Source organism: Sebastes fasciatus, chromosome 2 (genome assembly GCF_043250625.1).
Source record: "Sebastes fasciatus isolate fSebFas1 chromosome 2, fSebFas1.pri, whole genome shotgun sequence".
Lineage (NCBI taxonomy): Eukaryota > Metazoa > Chordata > Actinopteri > Perciformes > Sebastidae > Sebastes > Sebastes fasciatus.
The window spans coordinates 16,330,077-16,355,688 of record NC_133796.1 but is presented as its reverse complement, the minus strand read 5'-3'; the positions used below and the strand labels follow the sequence as shown (position 1 = coordinate 16,355,688).

At 40.0% G+C, this 25,612-nt stretch overlaps 1 protein-coding gene across 2 annotated transcripts in view; it reads left to right on the top strand.

Moving 5' to 3' along the window:
* The window catches only part of LOC141753257 (transmembrane protein 266-like), a 54,162-nt gene extending 28,762 nt beyond the window's left edge, over positions 1–25,400 (top strand). Inside the window, exons 4-11 of one of the 2 annotated variants that reach the window (XM_074611742.1) lie at positions 7,663–7,817; positions 9,482–9,555; positions 11,491–11,547; positions 12,606–12,744; positions 17,698–17,813; positions 20,153–20,348; positions 23,778–23,840; positions 24,325–25,400. In XM_074611742.1, coding sequence (XP_074467843.1) covers positions 7,663–7,817; positions 9,482–9,555; positions 11,491–11,547; positions 12,606–12,744; positions 17,698–17,813; positions 20,153–20,348; positions 23,778–23,840; positions 24,325–24,965 — 1,441 coding nt within the window. In that variant the 3' untranslated portion in view covers positions 24,966–25,400. The remainder of the gene's footprint in view (positions 1–7,662; positions 7,818–9,481; positions 9,556–11,490; positions 11,548–12,605; positions 12,745–17,697; positions 17,814–20,152; positions 20,349–23,777; positions 23,841–24,324) is intronic. The other variant, XM_074611750.1, reaches the window with a different exon arrangement.
* Positions 25,401–25,612: the final 212 nt, after the last annotated feature.

Sequence of the window (25,612 nt, the reverse complement as noted above, 5' to 3'; positions counted from 1 at the left end):
ATCAGAGCAGAGGAGTCTCTAAAACAGCGGTCAATCACAGCTCATGAGCTCAGGCAACAGTCAAACTAGCCAAGATAGGACATTTTTCACAGCAGCCATCCTGACATGTCATTGCAAGGTAAACACATTATAATTATGGCCCTGTTCCATTTAGGTGGCCCACGCCCTGGTATTGTGCATGCTGGCTCACTGGAATGGCTGTGACACACTAAATAGAATAGATGCCATAAATAATTTGATCAATTAAACATGTGTTTACCCTGCGATGCTATTTCAACGTTCTCATCAGCCTCAGCTGCGTCTTAACTAAACTTTACTAAAACATTCAATCTTTCTTTCTTTCCTTTCTCAGTGTGGATGTAAATGAGTTTCATTCACTGGGGTCACATTTCTTGCACAGCATAAACATAAAAAGTGTTGAGACAATCTCACTGAACTTCTACATTCACAATCACACCTCTCATCCCAAGAATAGTTGTCATCACCAGTTTCAAAGCGCTCCAGGTGCCAATAATAGAGTCAAAGAAAAAACTCATGAGTCGTGAGTAAAATTATTTTCATTTTATTTCAAATTATTCATTACATGCAATTCATTACCCTCGATTGAATGTCAGATTGGAAATGCTCTACTCTCTCAAAGTAAAAGTGCAGGAATGCTTGTAAAATAAAATCACAATTAATTCCATACTGTCATGCACCTTTTTACAGATTCTATGATATTAACTTTATATTAACTTTTTATTTACTGTGCACTACAGCTCGAAGTATTAATTAGGAATAATGTTGCTTTGTTTGAATCAGCTGGCCGGTTTACGTGTTTTCCAGTGTCTGTGTGGGTTTCCTCCAGGTGCTTTAACAAGTAATTACTAAGATAATACAACTCTTGTACAGAGTGTACTGAAAAAATATAATTTTAGTAGGACTTTCCATTTCAAACACGCATCAAATTACCAACATCTGTCCCTTCCAGAGCCAAACAAAAATACAGATCTTAAGTTTATGTCAAGTAACTGTGCACAATGGCCAGTGGTGTAATGTAACAAAGTAATAATACTTTATAATACAGTACTTTCCAACATAAAATGTGCACTTTTACTCATATTTCCCCCCTAAGCATCTCCATTACTTGTTACTATAGCTTGCAAGTTACATCATTCACGTGATGGGCAACATGTGCAAAGCCGTAGTTTAGATTTCCACTCAAGTCCAGGCAGGCTGCATGTCAGATCATGCTACTTGCGAATACGAGGGAAGGAAAAACTGAATTTTGTTCCTTAAATCCTATAAGTTGTGAAGACCTCGTTTTTCTTTAAGTGTAATGTAGCCTCCATTTTTAAGGTGGTGTATATGTTAAGAGGAATAAACTTCATAAATCTCAAAAACAGCATTTACTTGTACTTTTACTTTCAATACTTAAGTACATTTAATATCAGAAAAATACTTTTGATACCTAAGTACAATAAATGTCAGACACTTTAAGACTTTTACTCAAGTAATATTCTAATAGGTGACTTTATTTGTCTACTAAAGTCATTTTCTGGTTAGATATCTATACTTTTACTCAAGTGTGGCATTCAGGTAGTTCATCCACCACTGACAATACATTTCTCCAATTTTCTTGAAGTTGCTGGTAAAACATAGACAAATTGTGAGAAGTAGAAGTAGTAAAAGCATTATATTTCCCAATGAGGAACACTTCAAATTTATCTTACACACACTATTTGAGTGAAAGTACTTATTCTTTATTGCTGTCTATTGGACTAAGGATGAATGAATGTTTAAGCAATATAACCCGCTCCACTGCGGGTTGAGTACTTTATCTGATGAGACCATCAAGGTGCTGTGAGTCTGACAGTCCCAGTGTTTGGTGGCTCACTCAACATGCCGGTATCGATTACTTCCCCTGATTTAATCTCTCTCCTCTGTTTCCCTGTCCAGCTCCACTCAATCTCACCGGCAGTGGGAAACACTGACAGCTATATCAACCTGCTCAACACACACTGATGTAGAGAAAGAAAGGAGTGGACAGAGAAAGAGAGGAAGCAGGAGAGATAAAGAAATACATGTGGAAAGAGAGCAAATGAAGGAAGGCCATTTGTACTCCATGTTTGTGTCCAAAAAGTCTGACAATATGACTGCTTTTTGGGTAAATCAGTATTATGTTTTGCAAAATGTCAATGTGGAAATCCATGAACCCAAAGTGAGTTTGAAATCTAGCCGTTTGAGAGGTGACCTTGTCCACTGTATGTGCTTGTCTACCAGTGACTCGGGCCAGGTGGTTCTGTCAGGCCGTCAGGGCTGAGCGGGTCAGAGAAACAACATTTGCTACTGTTCTGTTGCTTTAATAAGACTCATTAATATACTGCATGTGTCACCAGCAGCGTCTGACTGCGTCCCCTCTGGGCTGGGCTAGTTTTGGCATGAGATGAAGTAAGGACACACGCATTCACTGAATTTAGCCTATTTGTCTAACGTATCAAAGCTGAGTCTTCACACTGCCTGTGAACTCCCTTATTCATCTCTGTGTGTGTGATGCTTTGGCTTGTGCGGTGCATTTAGCCTGCAAAAAGCCATGTTTCAATGCAGATTGGCAGATTGTAACACACAGGTTTATTGCCTTTGACTCATTGTTAAAATATCCTCAGGTGATAGATTTGATCATGGCCAAGATGCTGCATTCCAATGTGTTATGAACAAACAAGGCACTAGATTGTTGTGCTTAAAGGGAAAGTTTTTGGGGGAATTGTATTTTTTTCCATTTTACCCAAAGACAGACAAACTCATTAATGCCTTTTTCAAGTCTGTGTGGACTTTAAAGACATGCTGTATGCATGTAGCATTTTTTTGTTGAATTACTGGATGTTTTATTGGTTCAAGCCCCACTCAGGCTGTTCTCATACACCGTCCGTGGCGCTACCTACAAAAAGTAATGTACTGTAATTCGTATATATCCCAGGAAATCAATTCATATGTATTCCACGTAATCGCGAACCAGGAAATGTAAAGAGTGACAAACGAGAGGAGGTCGGGGTGGGTGGATGGATGGGTGGGTCAAAAAACACTGGACTTTCGTCTGCTGTTCGTACCCCATTGAAACCAGAAGTCATCGGTGACTTATTTGTAATGTAACTTCCGTACTTAAGCTATGTCACTTCCAGAGTAAGAACTAAGTAGTTTTAGTTGCGTAACTTCCGTACATATTTTACGCCATTTCTGGTGTTATTTTAACCCAACCACAATCTTTTCCTAAACCTAGCTAAGTAGTTTTGTTGCCTTAACCTAACCAAGTAATTTCCTGTGAAGATGGAAGTTTATTTTGAAAAGACTGGAGTGGAAATTGACACGTGCATCACATGTTGCTGGACATTCGCAGGAAAATGCACAAAAAACGAGGAATAACTATTCGTAAGATATCATACGAACCGGTATATGAGGATACCCTTGACTCAGTTGTAGTGAAACATACCTTCCACACCAAGGGAATAGTTTGACATTTGGGGAAATACGCAATTGTTCACTTTCTTGCGGAGACTTAGATGGGAAGATCAATTCCCCTCTTTTTGCTGAATATGAAGCTACAGCCAGTGGCCCATTAACTTAGCTTAGCATAAAGACCAGAAACAGGGGGGAAACAGATAGCCTCACTCAGTCCAAAGATAAAAATAAATCCTCCTACCAGCACCTCTAAAGCTCTCTAATAAATACATTTATTTATTGGCCAGGAGCTGTAACTTCCTGCCGTCTTGTAGACACCTTGAGGTTGCTAGGCAACCAGCCGAGACTCTAAGAAGTCACTGCTTCCAGCCAAAAAAACAAAAGGTGCTTACTCAAGACGTCGGTGTACCTAAAACCCTGCTATTGCCCTGTTTTGGGGGTATGCATGGAAATAGTAAAATTACCCCAAAAGTATACTTTCCCTTTAATTATTGTATTCAGTGGTTTATTGTGATTGGCCGCACTATGACATCATTCCTGGAACTGTTAAAGCCTGAGGAGACTGTACTCTTATAAAGTTTGTGAGAAGACTATTTCACTTTTACCACCTTTTTTTACTACTCCCACTCATGGAGTTTTATTGTTCTGGTAATTTTTTTCTTATTTTTTGCTTCCCTGCAGCAGTTGAATGAAGCATGAAATCATTTAATATAAGATGCACTTTGATGGACTATCTAATCATATGTTGGAAGTCTGCTAAACCATAACCTCTGGAGATGGAGGTTGTTTGAGCCAGTAAAATGTTTAGGTGACTGAAATGCAGATTTTTTATCTCAAAACTGCCTACTATTCTCACAGTATTGAATATTTCCTTTATTACGTTCATGCAATCAGATCTGATAAAAAAGGGTTTGGCTGAGTGAGACTGTATGCTCTGTTCTGTTAGGAGTAGCCACAAATCCATAAAGGTGAGAGAAGGTTATTACTGGAGGTCTTCTGATGCAAATCCCCAGAGTCTCATGGACGATGTGGGTGGAGAGGGTGAATGAGTAACTCTCCTCACCTTCAACTAAGTGTCAAGGTGGCCTTCAGCAAGGCACCAAGTTGCAGCTGCTTTGGTGGATCAGACCAGTAGCAGTCAGTGAATATTTGTAATATATATCAGTGAATATATCTGTAATCCGCCAGTAAACAGAGTAGAAGAAATAGAGTTTGCGAATCGGAAACAAAACAAGTCGGCCTGGCCTTCTAACCATCTACGATAGAAAAATTGAGAGAGGTCTTCAGTAATTTGTTTCAATTGGGCATGTTTTAATTGTTCCTTCATGTCAACTAGTACTGTATATGTCATGTTTCATGCTGTCTGGAGACAAAGTGGAGCATTCACACGTTATGGGAATATCTATGACGATGCTGAGCGCAAGCAGCTGATCAGTGAGTCTAGAGAGTTTACATTTAGTTTTTCTTCTTTTCTTGATTATTAATACACTTTTAACACATTTATTAATATGTATAAATACACAGATTCTTATAATTTCCATATATGTATATACAGTATATAGGCTGGCATGGGTGGCTCTCAGGACGGCATGATACCTGGCGTCCAAAGAGTCTCGCCAAGACTCTGGTGGAGCAGATTCTGCACCATCTGGAACCCACACATTTGTGCCACCCCACCCAAAGCCAAGAAGATGATTGCTATCAGCATGATTACGCCTTTATTAGATTAGCTGTGCATTGTTTACAGGCTCGTGGCTCTGCCCATGCCAGCCTTGAACCAATACTTTCCTCTGGGAGGAGGGTGTGGAGTGATCAACTCAACAGCAGCTGAAAACATTCCCCTTATTGCTACATAAACGTGTTACTCTGGGAGAAAATCATAAGGATTTTTGATCTTCAGCAGTTTATTCTTCAGTGATATTAGAAATGTCTGTTATTAGGCTCAGACACAAACAGGTTAGAGATTCATCTTTGTTGTGTTGATCTGTTGTGGAGGTTGTGTGAAAATTCAACAGTTTTCCTTGATCGAATAGCCAAAGAGCGACACACGTGAAGTAAAAAAAAGACACGTGTGGCCTCTTCCACTGACTGAGCAGAAGTTAATATGTCAGAAATGAGGAGGTGACACGTAAAAAAGTCTCCCCCTGGAGGATAGTTCTGCAACAGCATTAATTCAACTACTGTAAATGCTCTCGGCCTGTTTAGTAGGCATGTACTAGAAATCCTCCACCCCAAATGATGTACAATATAGACTGTTACATGATCTGATATACTGTGGACGGAAGTTGATATATTTCATAAAAATACCCAGCCCGCTCTCATTTCCAGGGTGTCAATTACTGACGCTTTGTCACGGCCGTCTGCGTACCGCCGCACAAAGCACCCTTAAGCGTCTGTATGAGATGCACCGGGCTTTCCATTAACTACAATGTAAACCTAACTGCGGCAACAGTAAATGCTCAGAGAAAGTGCCATGGTGACGTAGTTTCAAGAGCGAAAGAGACACACTGGGCGTGTCCCGTTTTCACGTCAAGTCACATTTTCAATGTACAAACGTATTAAGTCCAACCATGTGTTTTTTTTCCTAAACCTTAGTTCCCTAAACTAAAGAGTTTTGTTGCCTAATCCTAAATAAGTATTTGTGTTTAATTCACAACATTAAGCATGTGTTTACTGTGACCAAAACATGACAGCGAGGGGTCTGACAAAGTGTCAGTATGTGACAAGTTGGGATGAGAACGAGTTGAAATACTGTACAATCTGAGCTTAATTTTCTAAAGGAATTGGTTTTGAGATGTACTTTGTTACACAGCGCTCAACATGAATGATAGATGTTTAATTTGTATCATCCAATTCAAATGCAGCTCTTATAAAAACTAATTTCAAAGATAGAATAGATAGATAGAAAGCACCTTCATCCAGCAGTTTTGAAGTGAGAACGTTATGTTGTTTCATAGACTACAACTGGTATTAAAACAGATAAAACATCCAGATTCTTCTGTAATGAGTGCAGCATTATCAGTTTTTGAAGCCACAGTTTAAAAAACGGAGCCATTTTGCCACCGTTGCAGCTCATATTAGCACCACGCCAAGGAATGAAGACATGATCAGAGGAGAGAAATGCTCTGCCAATGTCTGTCTCCTCCATGCCAGTAGCACGGGGAGAAGGGAAAGGTAGTGGGCAGAGCCAACTTTCCACTCCAGCTGGAGAGCTGGTGAGAGGCATTGTTTCTCTCATCTCCTACTGTCAGCCCTTGTAGTAGCTGGTCTGTAAGACTAGCCACTATTTCAAAATAGCATTGAGTCATCTTGCCAGACACTTTAATGGCCTAAATGCTGGATTCTTACAGTACCTGGCAAAATCAAGCTTTTGTTTTTTCACGTCTTAAAAAACGTTCACATACCATTTTCTCTGGGGCATATTAAAGGCAGACAGGAGATTGATAGCTAATTTGGTGGATGTGTAATTGAAATTCTATAGATAGACAAACAATCCTCACATAGATGTGAATATAATTTAAATATTTGTTAATGTCTCACACTTTCACTTGTGTCTCGGCCATTGATTTCGCTGAAATCCTCCCCTCTAAGCAGCATCCTCTACAGTGACTCCCTTCATTGCCATGTAAAAAGGAGTCCATCAATATTCCAGTCACGCCTATACGGCTGCTGGTCGAATCACCAGTTCACAGAGCTTCACTGTCCCTCTCTCTGTCAATGCTGTCTCTGACCACGCTTCCTTTCCCTTTGCTCTTGCCATCAGCACTAAACTTTGCTTGGATTAAACAGACATCACCTTTCATAAGTGTAAACTACCACCCTCTGTTGGCCATGTCAGGGAGTTCAAATATCCAGATCAAACCAGTGAAATGTGGTTCAGCATTGCACTCCGACTGGGAGTCAATGCAAGCATTTACTAATCAACAATGTCAGTTTGAAAAATGCAGCCCTGGAATATCATTCATTATTCAGGTGTCACATCTCGGTATGTCAATTTATTCGCCTCGGCTATACTTTGTTTAAAGGCAATACATTGACTTCAAATAATTCAATTTGTGGCTCTGAAAGGTGAATTATTATTTTAATCAGGGGTTTGAGTCCAGCTTACTTTTATGACACCTTTTTATTCTTTTATGTAGTCTATAAATGCAATAGAATAACCCGTACTGATACAAATCTGCTTAATATTAAAAAACCTACCTATTTGTTTGTGTTTACTCTCTTCAGGTCCAACTGGCTGAAGCCGTGCTGCGGTCGGCGAGTGGCCCTGTGGCAGGTCTGTCTGCTCAGCGCCGGCTTCAACTGTATCCTGGTGGCCTGTGTCATCCTGGTGGTGCTTTTCCTGTCTTTGGAGCTGCTCATAGACACCAAACTCCTACAATGTAAATAGCGCGCATGGCTGCTTATTTATTTCTCCTATTTTAACCTTTATTTTTATCAAGGGGGAGGTTTTGCTGAGCATGCATATTCTTCTCCAGTAATACACTGTGTGACGTTCATAAAACACCTGGGAGGCATCCAGTGCAACACGCAGGAGCAGCTCCCCTGGAGTAAAACACTTTAGTGTCCTTGAGCATTAAAGTGAATCTTTACTAACTCCACTGGTGCTTTTCCTGCACTGTGCCGACAGGGTCAGATTAATAGTAAAAACCTAAAATGTGTCATTATTCTGATTCGTATTACTCCTATTATTTGCTGTACAGCTATACTGGTACATTCTTAAACTCATTAGAGGTTATAGCTCGTCATGGTCGACATAATGAGATATAAGGAAGAGCACATCGCCAGTAAAAAAGGTCCTGGTTTCAAAAAGTACTCTACTTAAAGGTACAGTGCGTAGGATTTGGGGGCATCTAGTGGTGTGGTTGCAGATTGCAACCAACTGAATACCCCTCCTCTCACTCCTCCCTTTACAAGACTGCAGTAACGTGAGCCGCCAAGTACAAAAACAAGGTAACGTCGTTCGCCTTGCTCAGAGGTCATCCTTACTACTCGGGACTTTCCAGATTCATATTTTTGCATAAATAATTCTATAAAATATAAATATGACAACCTTATATAATGTGTTGTTAAATATCAAACCAGTGGTTTGGAGCCCCTTTCAGATGTCTGAGTTGTTAGCAGTTACTTCTTCCACCACTGGCCTTGCGTGTTGTGTGTGTAGATATTAGTGGGACCCTAAACTGTCCATGAACATGACTGCATATGAATTAATATACTGACGAATACAGTGACAGTAACATACTGTGGACTTTAACAATGATTGATTATTTCAATACACTACGATCCATTACTTGAAATCACCATGACAGTCATGTGTTTAGTGTCCACTCTTTCCATCACTGCAGTGTGTTGTTTAGTCTTCCCAGTCACAGAGGAGCCGGTGGTGCTGGATGGTAAATGGTTGTGATGGAGAGTGATGGAGAAAGGTGATAATGAACCAAGTCTCTTGTCAATGGCAGCAGGCACACGTCCCCATCGATTGCTGGCCAGCGTCCAGCTCGGATGATACCTGAGTCTCGCTGCGGGGACTGTGGGACTCTAGTCACTCCAGATCTATTGTAATCCAGGGCTTTGTCTGCTGCCACTCCTGCAAGACAAACAGTGGAGTGGGCAGTAGGGCGGTAGGGAGTGAGTGAGGGAGTGTACAGAGAGATTAGTGCGTTGGTAGGAGATGGGTAGATGCAGGTTGGCACTGTGGATTCAAGGATGGACCCTGAGATATGGAAAAACTAGAAATGCTAATGGATAGAAGGAGAGGAGCAGGGGGAGGCGTGATATGGGTAAAAGTTCAAAATTAATTCAGTCAGGAAATGGGATTGTATTTTTCTTTATTGTAGTCAAATCAAAATGTAAGGAATTATATTTCAACTGAAGGGCAGGACACATGCTTTTACAAGATATGAGCTAAGATATGAGCTAAGATCACATAGATCTTTTTTATTTTCTGAACTCAAATTAATATGCTCACCATGTACACCTTGCTTCCTTGTATCGTTTCTTGCGTGCTCCTCTTAACGTTTGTGCATGTTTCTTCTCTCAACAGTTTCCAATGCTTTCCAATTTGCCAGCATTATCCACTGGATCAGCCTTATCATCCTGTCACTCTTCTTTTCAGAGGTAAGACTTCCATGAAACCTTATTTCTGCTACCACATTTAATACAAATCTTCATCCCTGATGTCCCTGCTCTTGGTCTCTTGCACGATGTTATGCAGGAGTTCTTCATGGGCATAAAAAACCCTGATATTTGAAGTGACATGTCACATTTACTTTTAACACATTTGTGCCCGCAACTCAAATTACCTTTGGAAGTGTTCTCTGGGCTTGTTTAAGCACAAACGTGAAGACATTTTCAAAGTTGGTCAAACCGTTTGGCTGAAAAGTGAGTTGTTGTTTTTATCATACTAAATCTAGTATTTTGACACATGGGATTACTGTTTTTGCAATAGACTCCATTATATTTTAGGAAAAAACAGCAGTCCCATCATGTGCCCAAATACTAGATATAGTATGATAAGGAAATGTCTGTATTTCAGAAACTACAAGGGCCACAATCAAGTATTTGGTATCTATGAACTCATAACAAGCTGACTGTCAAAGATATACACACAAATGCAGTGTAAAAAGTGTATGGAAAACATTTAATAAAAACTATGTTAGCATTTTTCCAAATTTTTCAAAACCCCCACTTTGACTGTTGATAAAAGTATGATTTTTCATGTGATCTAAAAATGTCCAAATTGTCTTGGTAAATACTTATGTCCGTACCAAATTTAGCCAATCAGAGAAATTGCTGTGGCATTTTTCCCTATGGAAATTGTTTAATTCACAATTGAATTAAACCAAACTAAACTTTCTTTAACAGTAGATTATATCCTATCTATAGCAATGCAAACCAGGTACAGGCCTGAGCGAACTATACGCGGCTGCCATTTAATTTCCTTTATCGTCCGTCTAGTCAGTCAGCTTTAGCTTCAGGAATGCTACCTTGAGGCTGGATGTCCGATGTCTATTGTGTAAACCATAATTGTAATTAGTCTTAATAAAATTTGAGCCATTGTTTGATAAGATAATGTCTTATCATCACTCTAGAGTTGTGAAAAAAACAAAATGGAGAGGGGAGAGTTTGGCCCACAGGCCTCCACTCCAGTGCAAACCAATTACCCTGACAGCCTCAGCCCCAATGCCCTAAACCAAACATTAATTACCAGTGAGCCAGCAGGAGCAATAATTAAAGCTGAGCTTAATGAGCAGTGGGGATGGGGTTACAGTGATACGATCCATCCAAACACCTCGCCCACTGACATCACAGAAGAAGAGTCATATGGGAATAGTGTTAGATGTAGCATATCACCAGCCGGCCCCTCTGCACCAATCAGAAGACAGGATTCGAACATGTGGGCGGAGTCCCCTGCACTTCTCATTTGACACCAGCGCTGTTGTCCAACGTGTGCTCCGGATGATGGATTAGCGGGACTAGTCGTACATGACACCTCATGCTAATTGGAGTGTAAATCAATGGCCCCGCTCAACAAAGGGTCCCACAACCAACAGCATGTGCAGAGCACAATGTAGAATTTGATAGGTGATCACATTACAGGTGTTGTGTTGTTCTTTTGTAGGTCAAAGATCAAGATCAGGGAGCATATTTACCAAAGATATAATATCTTTATCAAAGAGCTAGCTATGAACGATTTTAAAAGCAAATCAGTGATATGGTTCTGTATGTGTGCATGTCTACTATTTTGTTACATATTTACACTAATCAAATAGTTGTATTTTGGGTTACATTTAAGGCGTCTAGGTTCACACATATAGCATTCTAGCATAGTTATATTCTATTAAAAATTAAAAGGTATATTTGAAGAAGAAAACTGTACCACTCAGGCCTCTTCCCAGTTTCTAGTCGACGTTCACACGTCTTGACAAAGGGTGTTGGATGTGATGACAACTCAAAAGACTAAGAATATCACAAGAGCTTTTTATATGTATCAGCATACTCCCTCACATATCTATTTTAATGCTTTCATTTATCTCACTCTGTCTGTCTTAGACCGTCTTCAGAATCGTAGTGCTCGGGATCTGGGACTATATAGAGAACAAAGTTGAGGTTAGTGCTTGTGTTGTGTGTTTATTGGCAGTTCTTGATGACCAGTTCTCCATTTTTTGTCAGTCATATTATTTTCAGTTTTGCCACTTGTTCCTATATTTCCCCCCCTCTATAGTTTATACTTAAAGGTACAGTGTGTAAGATTTGGTGGCATCTAGTGGTGTGGTTGCAGATTGCAACCAACTGAGTACCACTTCGCTCATTCCTCCCTTTCCAAGACTGCAATAATGCAAGCTGCTCGAGTGCAAAACCGTGGTAACGGCGTTCACCTTGCTCAGAGCTCATTCTTACCGTAATAAAACTACTTTAGGTGTAACGGAAGTCAGATGGCGGCTGGCGGTACCATGGTTTTGCACTCTGCGGTTCACATTACTGCAGTTTCACAAGCATGTTGGAGAACTACGGTGGCCTTCAGGTAACGCGAAAGGCTCTCTCTAGAGCCAGTGTTTGGTTTGTCCGGTCTGGGCTACTGTAGAAACCCGGAGGAGCAACATGACGGACTCTGTGAAGAGGACCCGCTCTCTATGTAGATATGAAGGACTCATTCTAAGTTAACAAAAACACTTCTTCACGATTCTTAGTTTCAGGTGATTATACACTAATAAAAAATAGATATGCATTCATTACACCACGTTGTTGAATACTTGATTCTGATTGGTCAATCACGGCTTTCTGCGGTCTGCTATTTCTTTATAACGGACCGTTGTTATTATTGATTTCTTAAGTAAGTAGCCGTGTAATAAGCGGGATAATGTACCGCTAGCGGGTCATTGTTGTGAAAGAAACCCTTCAAGGTGATGAGAGACCAGAGCCGCGTCGGGGTACGGCCTCACCCTGTCGGGGTTTCTTTCACAACAATGACTGACTCGCTGTACATTATCCCTTACATATTCCATTTCTGTATAGATAGATAGATAGATAATTGATCTCCCGAAATGTTACACACTGTTCCTTTAAATAGTCATGGATATAGTTCAGAATTTTGGGAAAATACGCTTTACACACAGAAACATTTGCACATCTGAATTTTGTATGTGCTTGTGTGTGCGACCTCTCAGGTGTTTGATGGTGCTGTCATCGTGCTGTCCCTGGCCCCCATGGTGGCCTCCACAGTGGCCAACGGGCCCAGCAGCCCCTGGGATGCCATCAGCCTCATCATCACTCTACGCATCTGGAGGGTCAAGAGGATCATTGATGGTGAAGCATGCAAATACCCTTGTGTCCATCAAAGATGTCTTATTAAGAGGCCTGAATGTGAGACCGATTCATTTTGTGGAGCAACTCAAGGAAATACCCAATCTTTCTTAACTCAAAAGGATTACGCAGACGCATACAAATCAGCTCGCCTTGAAAGAGCTAAATGACCCCATTCTCTCCATGATTATACAAATTATTTACTATTCAGAGCAATATAGCTATTGATCATCCCTCATAGTAAATTGCTGCCACTCTGCTACTCTAACTTGTATTGATTGAAAGGGGATGGTTAAGTAGATTCAGAGAGGCCATAATGAATATAGTGGTTGTTCTCCCCTATGCTAATGCAGACTGGTTCGATATCTGTTCGGAGGTCACCCTCACCACGGGCCTCCGACTGCATACAGGATCAGCTGCACGCAAACCACACAGGAACTCAGTGTGCAAATGTCCAGTGAGACGGTGGACGAGCAAAGGGCTGTTTTCCCTAATATTTCTCCTCAGAGCAACAGTTTGACATTTAAGGAAATACCCTCATTTGCTTTCCGGAGGAGTTAGATGAGGCTGCAGCCAGCAGCTGGTTAGTTTAGCTAAGTAGGATACAAAAGGAATAAGATCAGCCTACCGGCACCTTACAAATTAACTCGTCATATCTTGTTTGTTTAATCCAGTCATTCCCAAAGACTGGGTCGCGACCCACAGGAGATTTTATTAGAGTCACCAAATAAATTTGCAGAATTATTCCATAGTCTTTTATTTAAGATGTACATCTGCGGTACACCTTTGAGCCACACGAGGGAGCCTGAATGTTCATATTGTTCTGATAATTGTAGCCTAATTATAACATTGAATCTAATATGAAAGGCTAGTGTACATTTTGCTGTTTGTTTTACTGATGAGAGGGGAAAAAAAGAATTAACTCCATCTAAATGTATTTATTTGATTTATCAAACGTATCTCTTCATCATAGCTGGTTTACTTCAAGATAATATAAGGTGATGCAGAAATGGCAGTAAAGATGGTCAGGAATGTTCATTTACACATACATTTGCCTTATGTGTAAATTGATCTTCTTATCTAACTCTCTGCCAGAAAGAGAATAAGCGTGCTTCCCAAATTGTGAAACTATTCCTTTAAAGGTGTTACTGATAACATTGATAACATTCAGCCACTAGATGTGACATTCTCCCTGCTCTGTTCGATTGCATTCACTTCACAACAAGTGGTTGCCAGGCACTTATACAGTCAATCTCAGTCAGTTTTGATTGTTAACGACACGAAGACACCGCTTAATACCAACGTTGTTATACTATTGGCTCACAAGCCTTGTTAGAAGTGGGAACCCAAATGCAGATATCTTTCACAGAGATAAACAAAACATTCATTTTGGACACACCAACATTTTTAAAGTGATTAATTCACAATCATAATAATTTTTCGAAGGAAAAGCCATGTTTGGCACCTTTCTAAGAGCTCTGTGGATATATATATATTCATTTTTTAAATGATATTCATCTACATAAAAATGTTATCAATTAGACCTTTTAAATACTTAATAATTACCTGCCATTCCGTTGTACTTATTAAGCCTCAATGAGGGATACATATATTATAAACAGATGGTTCTTTTATTGTCTTAATGGAAAAATACAGTGTTTCTTATTCATTTAAATTTTTTCTTTTTATACGATAAGGTCCTAAATAGACATTTCTGCCTTTGATTTCAGGAAGGCTTGAATCTTAATCATACATGAGCACATTGTTTTAATGGATCAAATATATTGAACTAAAGGGACACATCATAACGACACGATTAATCATTTCAGGAATCAATACAATACAGCTTTCAACATCATTGATTTACTCTGGTGAAACACATTCAGCAGGAGCATGTTTCCTACTTCTTATCATGCAGCTGCGGTGTTGGTTTCCAGGGAATGAACTCGTGATTTTCCTGCTGCACACCTCGACCTGTTGGGTTTGATATTTGTGAGTGATTGAGTTTCCTTGTTAGGCAGGCGACAACACACCTCAGAGGGGAAAAAAAATCACACTCAAACCAATAAATGTACAGCTGAGGGACCGGCTCGGTTATCGTAGGAGAGGGATTGAGTCTCTCACAGAATTAGCTTGATGTATGAAGCGGCGATGTTTGTGTCAGTCCGATAGGAGTGGAAATACAGAGGAGTGAACTGCAGCAGAATGTGTAAGGACTAGAAAGCAGAATTTATTAGCAGAGTGATGTGTCAGATGGGAAATATCAGCCTCCCAAACATGTAGAAAATAGATGATTAAAGACCATCTTCTAATAGGTATCAAGACAATGAAACCAATTATTGTGCTATAATGTCTTTAACAGAGACGTTCCACCAAAGTCACCAAAATGCCATAATAGTAAATAGTGAATGATATATAATGATATGAAATATACATCAGTTTAAAATGCAGGGAAACCGGGTTTTGTGGATTGGTGTATAATGTAAGTCGCACAGGTTTGTGTGAGCAGTGAAACACTTGACTCAAGGTGAGAGTGGAGCGAGGCCTCGTGTAAGTCTCTGTGAAGTCGTGGCGTGAATTACACTGTTATGCATGTGCTGCCAGCAGCTGTCAGTAATGCTGTAACACACACACCCGTACACTCATCTACACACATACATACATACAAAGTATAATCATGTAATCAACACTGTACGCTTGCAAACACATACTTATGAGATGCAATTGAGACCATAAACTCATGTTTACAACATTTACTGAGGTAACAAATCAAGTGAGAAGTAGGCTCATTTTCTCATAGACTTCTATACAATCAGACTTCTTGTTGCAAACAGAGGAGTCACCCCCTGCTGGCTATTAGAAAGAATGCAAGTTTAAAGCGCTTCACTATTCAGACCCGGAGGTTGCCCACTGACCAGTATTAAGCACTTGCACATACACGCATACTCTCATGCATATACATACATTCATGCACACATACATCCTACATACTCACACATGTTTTATGCATTTATGTATGTGTGTGCATGTATATACTGTATGTATGTAAATGCATGAAAGTATGCATGTATGAGCAAGTGCTTAGTAGCGGCATATATGTACTTGCAAGTGAAGTATTCCATTTTGGCGTCTCATACATACTGACACAGATAAATCACATTATTACTGCATATTGTGCAGCTAAATAATGAACCTGTGATTGAGCTATTCATGCCAGTTTGAATTCTGACTGGCCTGACCCCATCTGATGTCCCCACTTTTGCGATGCGTGTGTGCCAACATGACTATAAATAGGTACAAGGAGCATGTGGCGAGGGCTGTGTGCTTTGCTCTGCCCCCCCCTCCCTCAGTACCAGAAAGGCTGTTTCATTCTCCTCCTAGTGTTTTGACAAAGCAGGCAGTTGAGTCTCGTAATAGGTCAGATCCACAATCGCAACAACAACATGGATATTGGAGTAGGACGAGTATAATTACTGATTATGTTTCACTTCTTTATGTTGCCCATAGCAACATTAGGATACACAGTATATCCATGTGTGATATCATGTGGCTAGCTTACAAAGAGGTGTGAGGGACCGACTGTCTGCCACCTGTGATGACAACAGGTATCCAAATTTACTCTCGCTAGCCTTTTTTTAGGTACACCTTCCCATCCTGCTTCAGAAAGTGTGTCATGTAAAAATAAGGTGTGCAGACAGATTGAAAGAGGTGGAGTTACTGATTGATCACAATGTGATTCAAGTGTTTTTTGTACATTAGTTCGAGCATAGCTGCACATTATACTTTTAATAAATATATTCAAAAATAAAATAAATGAATGAAAAAAGATTGGTGAGTGATGATGAGAGTTGATTAAATCAATGAGAGGTCACAGGAAAGAAGCAAAAGTGATTCAAGGCTGGCCAAAGTATGCTGGCAACACTTCAGTGCAACACTGTTGTAGGAAGCTCAGGAAGGCCATGTGACCACAAAGACTATACAACTAGACAGATTCATGTCCACGGTATATAAGGCTCATCTTTTTTGTTGATTTAGCTTTTTTATCTTTAAAGGAGCAGTTTGGTTGAACTCATTTTCACTGGATTTTACAGCATGTCACATACTGTACATCTAAATGTTATGTACTGCTCCAAAAAGACGTTATTACTTTGTTTTACATAAATTAGCGGTCCTGCAACAAGGACAGCTCAGAAAGAACTTCCAGACAATGAAAGTTAACATCAAAATTGGGAGAAACTGCATATGAGCTGCTGATTATGCAGCTGAGCCCTAAATTAACTGAAACAAACAGTGTTTGTGCTGCAAAATTAACCTTTAATGTCTGATTTTTGTATTATATATTGTCCATTTCTCACTTTTTTTTTGTTTTATTAAACCAACACCCAGATAAATTCTCACTTTTAATTTTTTTTTTGAAAACTCAAACGTTGAGCCTTGTCCAGAGCTCCCACTGCTCCATCCCCTGAAGACGATTCCAGGACTGCAATTTTAGTTTATGCAGATGTTGTGTATACAGCAGATGTTAATACTTTTTGGATATGGTGGAATGGGATGTTCAGTGTCAATCTGGGTTGGAAATATACAAAAACTTGAGCATCAGCATTCAGCATGAAACAAGATCCCTGTGGAACATTTTCAGCACTTTGCAAAAGTCGTTCAGTACAGGTATAGGGTTACTGGTAACCAGTAATTAATGAGGTTTGCATACGTGATGACAAACACGTATGGAGCGAAGGCCAAATGGTCCACCAACACTGACCTTTGACCTTAATGTGCTGGATGTATTTTACCATAAATACCTTCAACAGCTGTCTTACCTAAGAACGCTTTCTCACTTAGTCTTGATGTCTCCTAACACACCTAACAATCCCTTTCAGACCATTTAATTATGTAGTGATCTAAGAAAATATTGTCTTTGTTTTAAAACTCTGTCTCTCTCTCCCTCTTCCATGTTAGCTTATGTGCTACAAGTCAAAGTTGAGATGGAACTGGAGATCCAGCAGTGTGAGAAGACCAAGGCTGTGAGAGAGGAGCAGCTGGAGCGTCTCACTCAGATCTGCCAGGAACAGGCTGTGAGTACCAAAACACCTTTTCTTTTTAACCCTTACAGCCAGGCTGCATTTCCCCCATACACTTCCACAAAATGAGCTTGCAAGATAACAAGAGAAAAAAAATATTCAACACATCCACTCAAAATAGTGTCCTTATGCACAACACACACCCATACCAACAACCTTGAAGTGGTTCCGCATGAGGACTGAGACAGAAGTTGAGCATTCAGCAATATTTAGAAAAAATGGTTATTTGCGGGAGTTAATTTTATTTTATTACAAACTATAGGATGACATTTTTATGACTTTTTTAAGGACATACCACTGAATGACATTTTTGTGACACACTCAACTATGATATTTGTATGGCATACTATACTATAACATTTTTAAGACATACTACCTGTATACTATGACATTTTTATGACATACTATACTATGACATTTTTTTAATAACATTTTATGGCATACTATACTACTCTATGACATTTTTATGGCATACTATATTATGACATACATTTTTATAACAATTTTATTGACATTTTTATGACATACTACGCTATGACAATTTTTATGACATACATTTTTATATCAATTTTATGATAAATTTTATGATACTATGAAATTGTGTAAGACATTTTTATGACATACTATTTTACGACATTTTTTAAGACATTTTTATGGTATACTATACAGTATGACATACATTTTTATAACATTTCTATGACATACTATACTATGACAATTTCTAGCACATACATTTTTATATAATTGTTATGACTTTATGACATACATTATTTCATGGCCATTTTATGACATACTACACCATGGCATTCTTTATGACATTTTATGACATGCTATACTATGACATTTTTATGGCAAATTTTGCTATAACATTTTTTATGATATTTTTATGTTATACTATACTATGACTTTTTTCTATGACATACTATACCCATGACATTTGCATGGCATATGGTTGGAGAAGGAGGAAGTAGATCAAGTTGCAGAAAGGTTTCTATTGGCTATTCTACACTTTTTTCCACATTGAAATCTGTCCACAGCCTCAATTCTGCTTGATGGTAGAAATGACTGACAGTAGAATAGTCACACATAATTACTGTATGTTATATTGTATGCCAATTGTAAAAGCGTTACAGTTCAATTGTAGAAGTTTCTAACTCAATGCTTTATAGTCAAATTATAGTTAATTTATAGTCATATAACCATCCAGTCTTAATATAAAATTAAGACTGTCATGGTAAAAGGTTTACTACACTAATGGCAACATAAACCCATATTACACTGTCAGTTCATCTCCCACCAGAAGAGGGCAGCAATACCTTACAAACAGGTCCAGTCTGTCCACACTTTTCATCATGATTCCTCAGAGCACACACACTGGTGATCCCATATGGCAAAATGCAGACTACAATAAATATTAATAACGACCTAACCTTTAATTGACCATCTAAGTTCAGGTCTGAGACCAGGCATATATAACAAATAGATAAACAAATATAGAATTATAAAGCAAATGAATAGACGCTTTCAAAATTATTATTAAACAAATTGTTCTTTATAAATATAGGCAATGGTTTTCCAGTTACTATTTTAATGTACACTTTAGACCTCAGTCAAAATGTGATTGAATTGAAGGTATACTAAGAATACGTTTTTCAGTTGGAACATAATACATTCACCATGCATGTATAATTTGTGAAAGTCGTTGCTTCAGTGTATTTTCTTTATTTTGTATTCACTTCCTTTTACAAAATGTACTTCTGCAATGTTTTCTTGTCAATGGGTTGCATGTGTTCTCTGGGCCAAAACACCTGAAATCAATACAGACACATCACAGCTGTATATCAGTGAAACATACAGTTAACCCAACAGATACTACACTTGGAGTAATGATGAAACCAGTTAACCATTTATTAACCTCTATACATATAATCATAAACAAGCTTTGTTTGTCTATGAGTATAATGTCTATCTGGGATGGCGTCACAGGCCCACAGTTTGTTACTGTACATAATGTATTTTACTCCACAAATTGTGTAAATCATAATCTGCATAGGTATTGTCCCTGTTTAGAGAAAATCCATATTGCTCCCAGTGCATGTGATGTTCTTGTGTTGATATGTATGCAGATCATGTTTTCCCTCCCTCCCTCGTTCGCTCACCTTTTCACCTTGTTCTCTCTCTTCTGTCCTTTCTTTCTTTTCTTTCCTGCCTTCCCCATCCTTTTTTTCTATCTCTGTCCCCTGACCTTTTAAAATCCATTTCTACAATCACTTTTACACTCCCAACCTGCTACTTTCCCTCTTTTTCTACGCTCACGCATCAACTGTCTCCAGTTTGAGATTCGGCAGCTGAGGGCCCACCTGGCCCAGCAGGACCTGGACCTTGCGGCAGAACGTGAAGCAGCCATGCAGATCCATCATGTATGGGGCAAACAGGGCAGGAGTTTTCAGGTTGTAGAAGGCATGACTCCTGGGGAGTCTGACGATGAGGGCGGCCAGAGAAACCCCAGGGAGCCTCACGCCACTGCAGGTACAGTAAAGTCTCTAGTTAGATGCTGAAAACACTAAATGTAAAGTGATTAGGTTTTGTACTGTGAACTGTGAAATCAAGCATACAGTAAATAATATACAGTTGTCAACTGTAAAAAATGTAAAACAGAAAACTAACATTTCTAATCTATAATCTCTTCTGATACAAATTTTGGCTCCAAAATGTCATGCAATGAGGTTAATGCATTAAAAACACTTTTTCACAAACTGAAAATGAATGCATCGAAGTCAAATGCCTGTGGTATTAAATATATTGCTAATTTGAATACACACCATGCCAGGTGCAGTGTTTGCTTGAGAAAGCAGCATGACAAACCAGGAGAGAGGTGCAGCATAAAGTATGTACATAATTATGTGGAACAAAAAGTCTCTAACAGTGTAACATCAGGTGAACTGGATGCCAGAGCAGTGTACATTTAATCTGGAGCAGTAGCCCTGGAGCATCTTCGAGGCCAGGCTCTTAGCCCCTCCGCGCTTGCCCACAACACCCATCTGACCGCAGGCGCTCCGGGATCAATATGAGGGCAAAAAAGCTTTTAGGATCTGGTGAATCCTGGAGAAAACAAGCATGTTCTCTGACACTACGTCAGCGTGCACAGGCTTCTGTCATGCCCCAACTATCTCTCTTACCGCCCCCCCTCCCCCCTCTCGTCATGGCGAGGCCGACCTAGACCACTATTCCAGGTACAGAGTGCTCTGTGCATTGGGCCTTGTTCAGGGAGAGTGGGCTCCTGTCAACATCTGTTCCCCTTCACCTGCAAACCACAATAGGGCACCGGGAGGCTCCACGGCGGCCACAATATTACCCCAAGGGCATAGTGGGAAATCTGGCTCTCAGAAACAAGTGGGGCTTTTTACAGAAACATGGTCACTGGGATGAGCACTTAGGCCACAGGGCTCAAGTCAAGTCAGGTCAACTCAAATCAAGCCGAGCTTATTTGTATTGCTCAATATTGCGCGCATGGTCTCAATGGGGTTCTCTCACACTCACCTGCGTGGTGCCATCAAACTATCATGAACTCTTATCAAGGCAGTGGCCTTCATAACAATGAATGTCTCAGGAGATTGTGGGTTTTGCCACCTTAAAAGTACCAAACCATGTAGATTTTAAGAACATCCAGTGACAATCAGCGTAAATCAATGAGCCAGTGGAGTTTCCTTTTAGATACTGAGAGAGGATTGTAGCCAAGCTATTGGCTCTGTGAGGCTTTACTACAGCAGTGCTTTGAGCTAAATGCTAACATACTCACAATGAGAATGGTAACATTGTGATCTTAAGAAGGTGCAATGATTACCATGTTCATCATCAGCGTGTTGGCATGCCAACATTTGCTAATTAGCACCAAAGACAAACTGAGGCTGATGGGAATGTCATTCATTTTGTAAGTCAAACCAAACAGATGATGGCACTAGATGAAAAGTCAGGGGATCACCGAAGTTATTAAAATTAATCTTAAGAGAGACATGAAAGTCTGTACCAAATTTGATAGCAATCCATCCGATAGTTGAGACATTTCACTCAAAACAGAAAATGTCAGCCTGCTGATGGCCTAAGAGGAAAATTCGGGGATGACCAAAGTCAGCAGGATTCATCCTCTGACTATGAATGTCTGCACAGACAGACAGACAGACTGCCATTGCCAGTGCTAAGAGCCATACTGTAGGGGCGCCCTGGTAGCTCACTGGGTAGAGCATGTACCATTAAGGCAGAGTCCTTACCGTAGCGGCCTTGGTTTGAGTCCGGCCCAGGGACCTTAGCTCCATGTCATCCCCTCTCTCTCCCCTGCCTTTCCTGACTCTTTCACTATCAAATAAAGCAGAAAATGCCCCAAAAAAAATCTTTAAAAAAACCCCCTATGGTGCTAATATGTCTGAAAAGCCCATATGGTAGATATATATAAATCTCCCATACTGTTAAATAATCTTCCTCTCACACCGCTTCACCTGTGGTGAAAATTATACCCATCAAAATTATAGTTCAGATTTGAACTAAAAGGACCTCAGCATGTCACCTCTCTTTTTCCACAGACAGAAGACAGTCTGGTAACTTGACTGTCACAGAAGAAAGGCAGAGCCTTTTATGTATGCTGGACAGCCCATTCTTTTTTCTTAAGACTCATGTGTTATTAATTGTGGAGTGATTGTCTCAGTCTTGTTTTAGTGAGTGGAATGCTTCCTCTCCAGGGGTGGCTCAGGGATTAATATTTTAGACTGAAAAATAAATGAAATTACCCATCAGAGTCTGCAGCATGTCCCAGGGGACAGGGGCTAGCACTCAGGGTACTCTGGGTTCGCACTCAGCCAGCGGACAGTGAGCTCAAGACCAATCAAGCGAACAGAGGAGCATAGCAGATCACAGCCTTTCACCACGCACACTGAGGCCTGCTAGACTGGAGGGATCTGTGCCTGAACAAAGAGCTCCCACTCTCTCTCGTTTTCCCCCCATTCCTCTCAACCCTGAAATCAACCCCACCCTGTCCCTGTCCCAGTTTATTTCTGGTGCACTAGGGTGCAGCTAATGCACAGCGTAGCAGTGCGTGATCCTGACCACTTGACAATAAAGTACCTGTGGCCTGAGGCAGAAGTCATCTCTGTCAATATTATGTTGTAAACATAAGAGATATTCTCCATTTGCACTAGTTTGGGTGGTTAACACTGACATGGACCTACACACAAAAAGGAATGAAATCCAATTACAGTCACTGCCACACAGAGTATTAGCAGTATGAGTCAGTCACACTATATTTGTCATTTCCTATATTATATAATTGCAATTTATGGTCCGTTCTGTATTATTATATATAATAATATGTATGTCAGTCCAAACAATATTTGATGCATTTTTTTTGTATTCATTTATGTATAATCCAAAATTTCAACAACCAGACATTACTATCCAAACTGTGACAACAATTAAGTAATAGCAATAACAGTGACAATATGCATATTACGCATATTATGCATATTTTAGGACAGACGGGAGCAAACACAACAACAGGACTTTAACTGTGTAGACGTATCAGTCTCGTGTCATGGAGTGGTAGTGTAGAAGAAAAGAAAGAATCAGATGTATGTATGGAGATGTATGACGGTATTGTAGGAGGAAGGCTCACATGTTTTCCAAGGATTTGGTATTTTCTGATTGCAGATGCAGCGAGATTCGCCAAATTTGAATAAGTCTGTTAGCAAGTTTACCAATGATTTGTGCACAAAGTGTTGAGTAGTAGTTAGCAATCAGATTATGGACAAAAAGAAAAGGAACTAAAGAGTTTGAGATGTATAAAATAATATCTGCATACATGCTTTTGTATGGTGGGGAAATCATCACATTCACAAATTTGTTATTCACAAATATTAAAAATGTCAGTTCCTTTTATTTATTCATCTATCTTTTTATTTTTGAACTCAGATCCAGTTGTGCGTGATGACATGAACAACTACATCAGCCAATACTACAGTGAAGCAAGCAGTGGTAACTGATTATGAACATTGACTCCATGTACATGTAAATTAAATTAAAGCAGTGACTCAAATCTTTTTGAATGGTTATACTGTAGGGTTGATAAGCCACATGTCATAAGACAAAACTTCATCAATTAACACCTTGACACATAGAATCCTTGGAGAGCTGGAAATTTCCATAATATTTAAATGTAAATTCAAAGCTTACCTTATTTATCCTGGCATTTGTCAGACACAAATATAAATTCTATACTTATGATGGCCTTTGTATAATGTTTTTCAACACTCAAAAATTCACATTTATAGCCAAAATGAGGACATTTGTAACTGAGTAAATATCTCAGGCCTTACCACAGACCGCAGTATAATTCATTCACAGGTTTTAAAGTTGACAGGAAGTATAATGTTATGCACCTGTTGTGTTTGAAGTAAAGGGCTAATTAGTTTTATCTGTGTTGTCCGACTTTCTCTGAATGTTTACAATGTCTTTCAAGATGCTGGAGCTTCTGGCTTGGGTGCCCGGCTCATCACCACGGCAGCCATCGACGTTCACCTCCCCACCAATCCAAATCCCATTCAGTCAAACCCGATGCTCGCAATGGAGCGGGTGGGCAGCGCCGTAAGTGATGCCTCAACCAGCATATCACGGTCCAGTGGCAGCCTGACGGCCCGACCCCGCAGCCTGAGTAGCCACACCCCGGGTTCATCTATGACAGACTGCAGCAGCAGCACAGCTCAGGACCTCAGTCTGAGCTACAACGCCCATCGCTGCTGTCCTCCTCCCTTCTCAGGCCAGGACCCCTGCAGGGACCCCAGCATGGTGGTGCAGGAGCTACTCTGCTCCCTCTCTGAGGACTCCTGCCTTGCTCAAAAGGGCCTGGTAGTGGACCCTGTCAACCTTAAGCTTCCCAGCCCTACTGGCTCAGAAAAGGCCAGCCCTGAGCTGGACAACAGAATAAACATCTTCAACCGCAGGAACCAAGAGGAGAGACGAGGCCGAGGAAGGGGCTGTGTACTGTTGCAGACCAAGCCGCTGATCCACCTGCAGAGCAGCAGCACTGAGCAGTCCCTGGAGGAGAAGTACCGGCTCCTGGGACCAGCTGACACACCTCTGGGGCGCATGCCTGATACATAAGCTGCATTTACACAGAAACAGAAGTCTTTGCTCTTCTTTTACTGCCACCCTGTTTGGCATATATCTGAACGAGAGGCACAAAAGATTTTAAAATTAGATTTTTCTGTCGCTGTGTAAATCCAATCTTAGCCAATCCAGAGCAAGCTTGAGCCTTAGCTTCTAGCTAACACTGATGCTCCTTAACTTGACGTGTTCATAAGTCAATAGTAGAAATGACAATAAGAACTCTTAGGCCCTTTGCCATACTGTCCAACTTCCCCCTGTTCCTCCTTGATGGATTTTTGAAATCAGAAATTCCCTGATATAGCACAACAAAGACTATAACATCCCGGTAAGGGGGAGTCTTAATGTGTTCTTGGACACATTCTTCATCAGGAATTCTTACTTTGAATAGGTCCTAAATGCACTGAACTTTACATGAATTAAAACCAGCAAGGGGCCATTCAAGCCTATACTGAACAACAACTTTAATTCTGAACCGTGTTGCAAACCAAGACACTGTTCTCTGTTCTTGGAATTTCAAGCAGTTAAAAAGGAGTTTTTTCTATTGCATTTTTCTTATTTTGTTTCTTTTCATTTGTATGATCAACTTTAAACATCAGTCATGCTGTTCTTTGTTCAAACAGCCACAGGGTACATAAGACTGG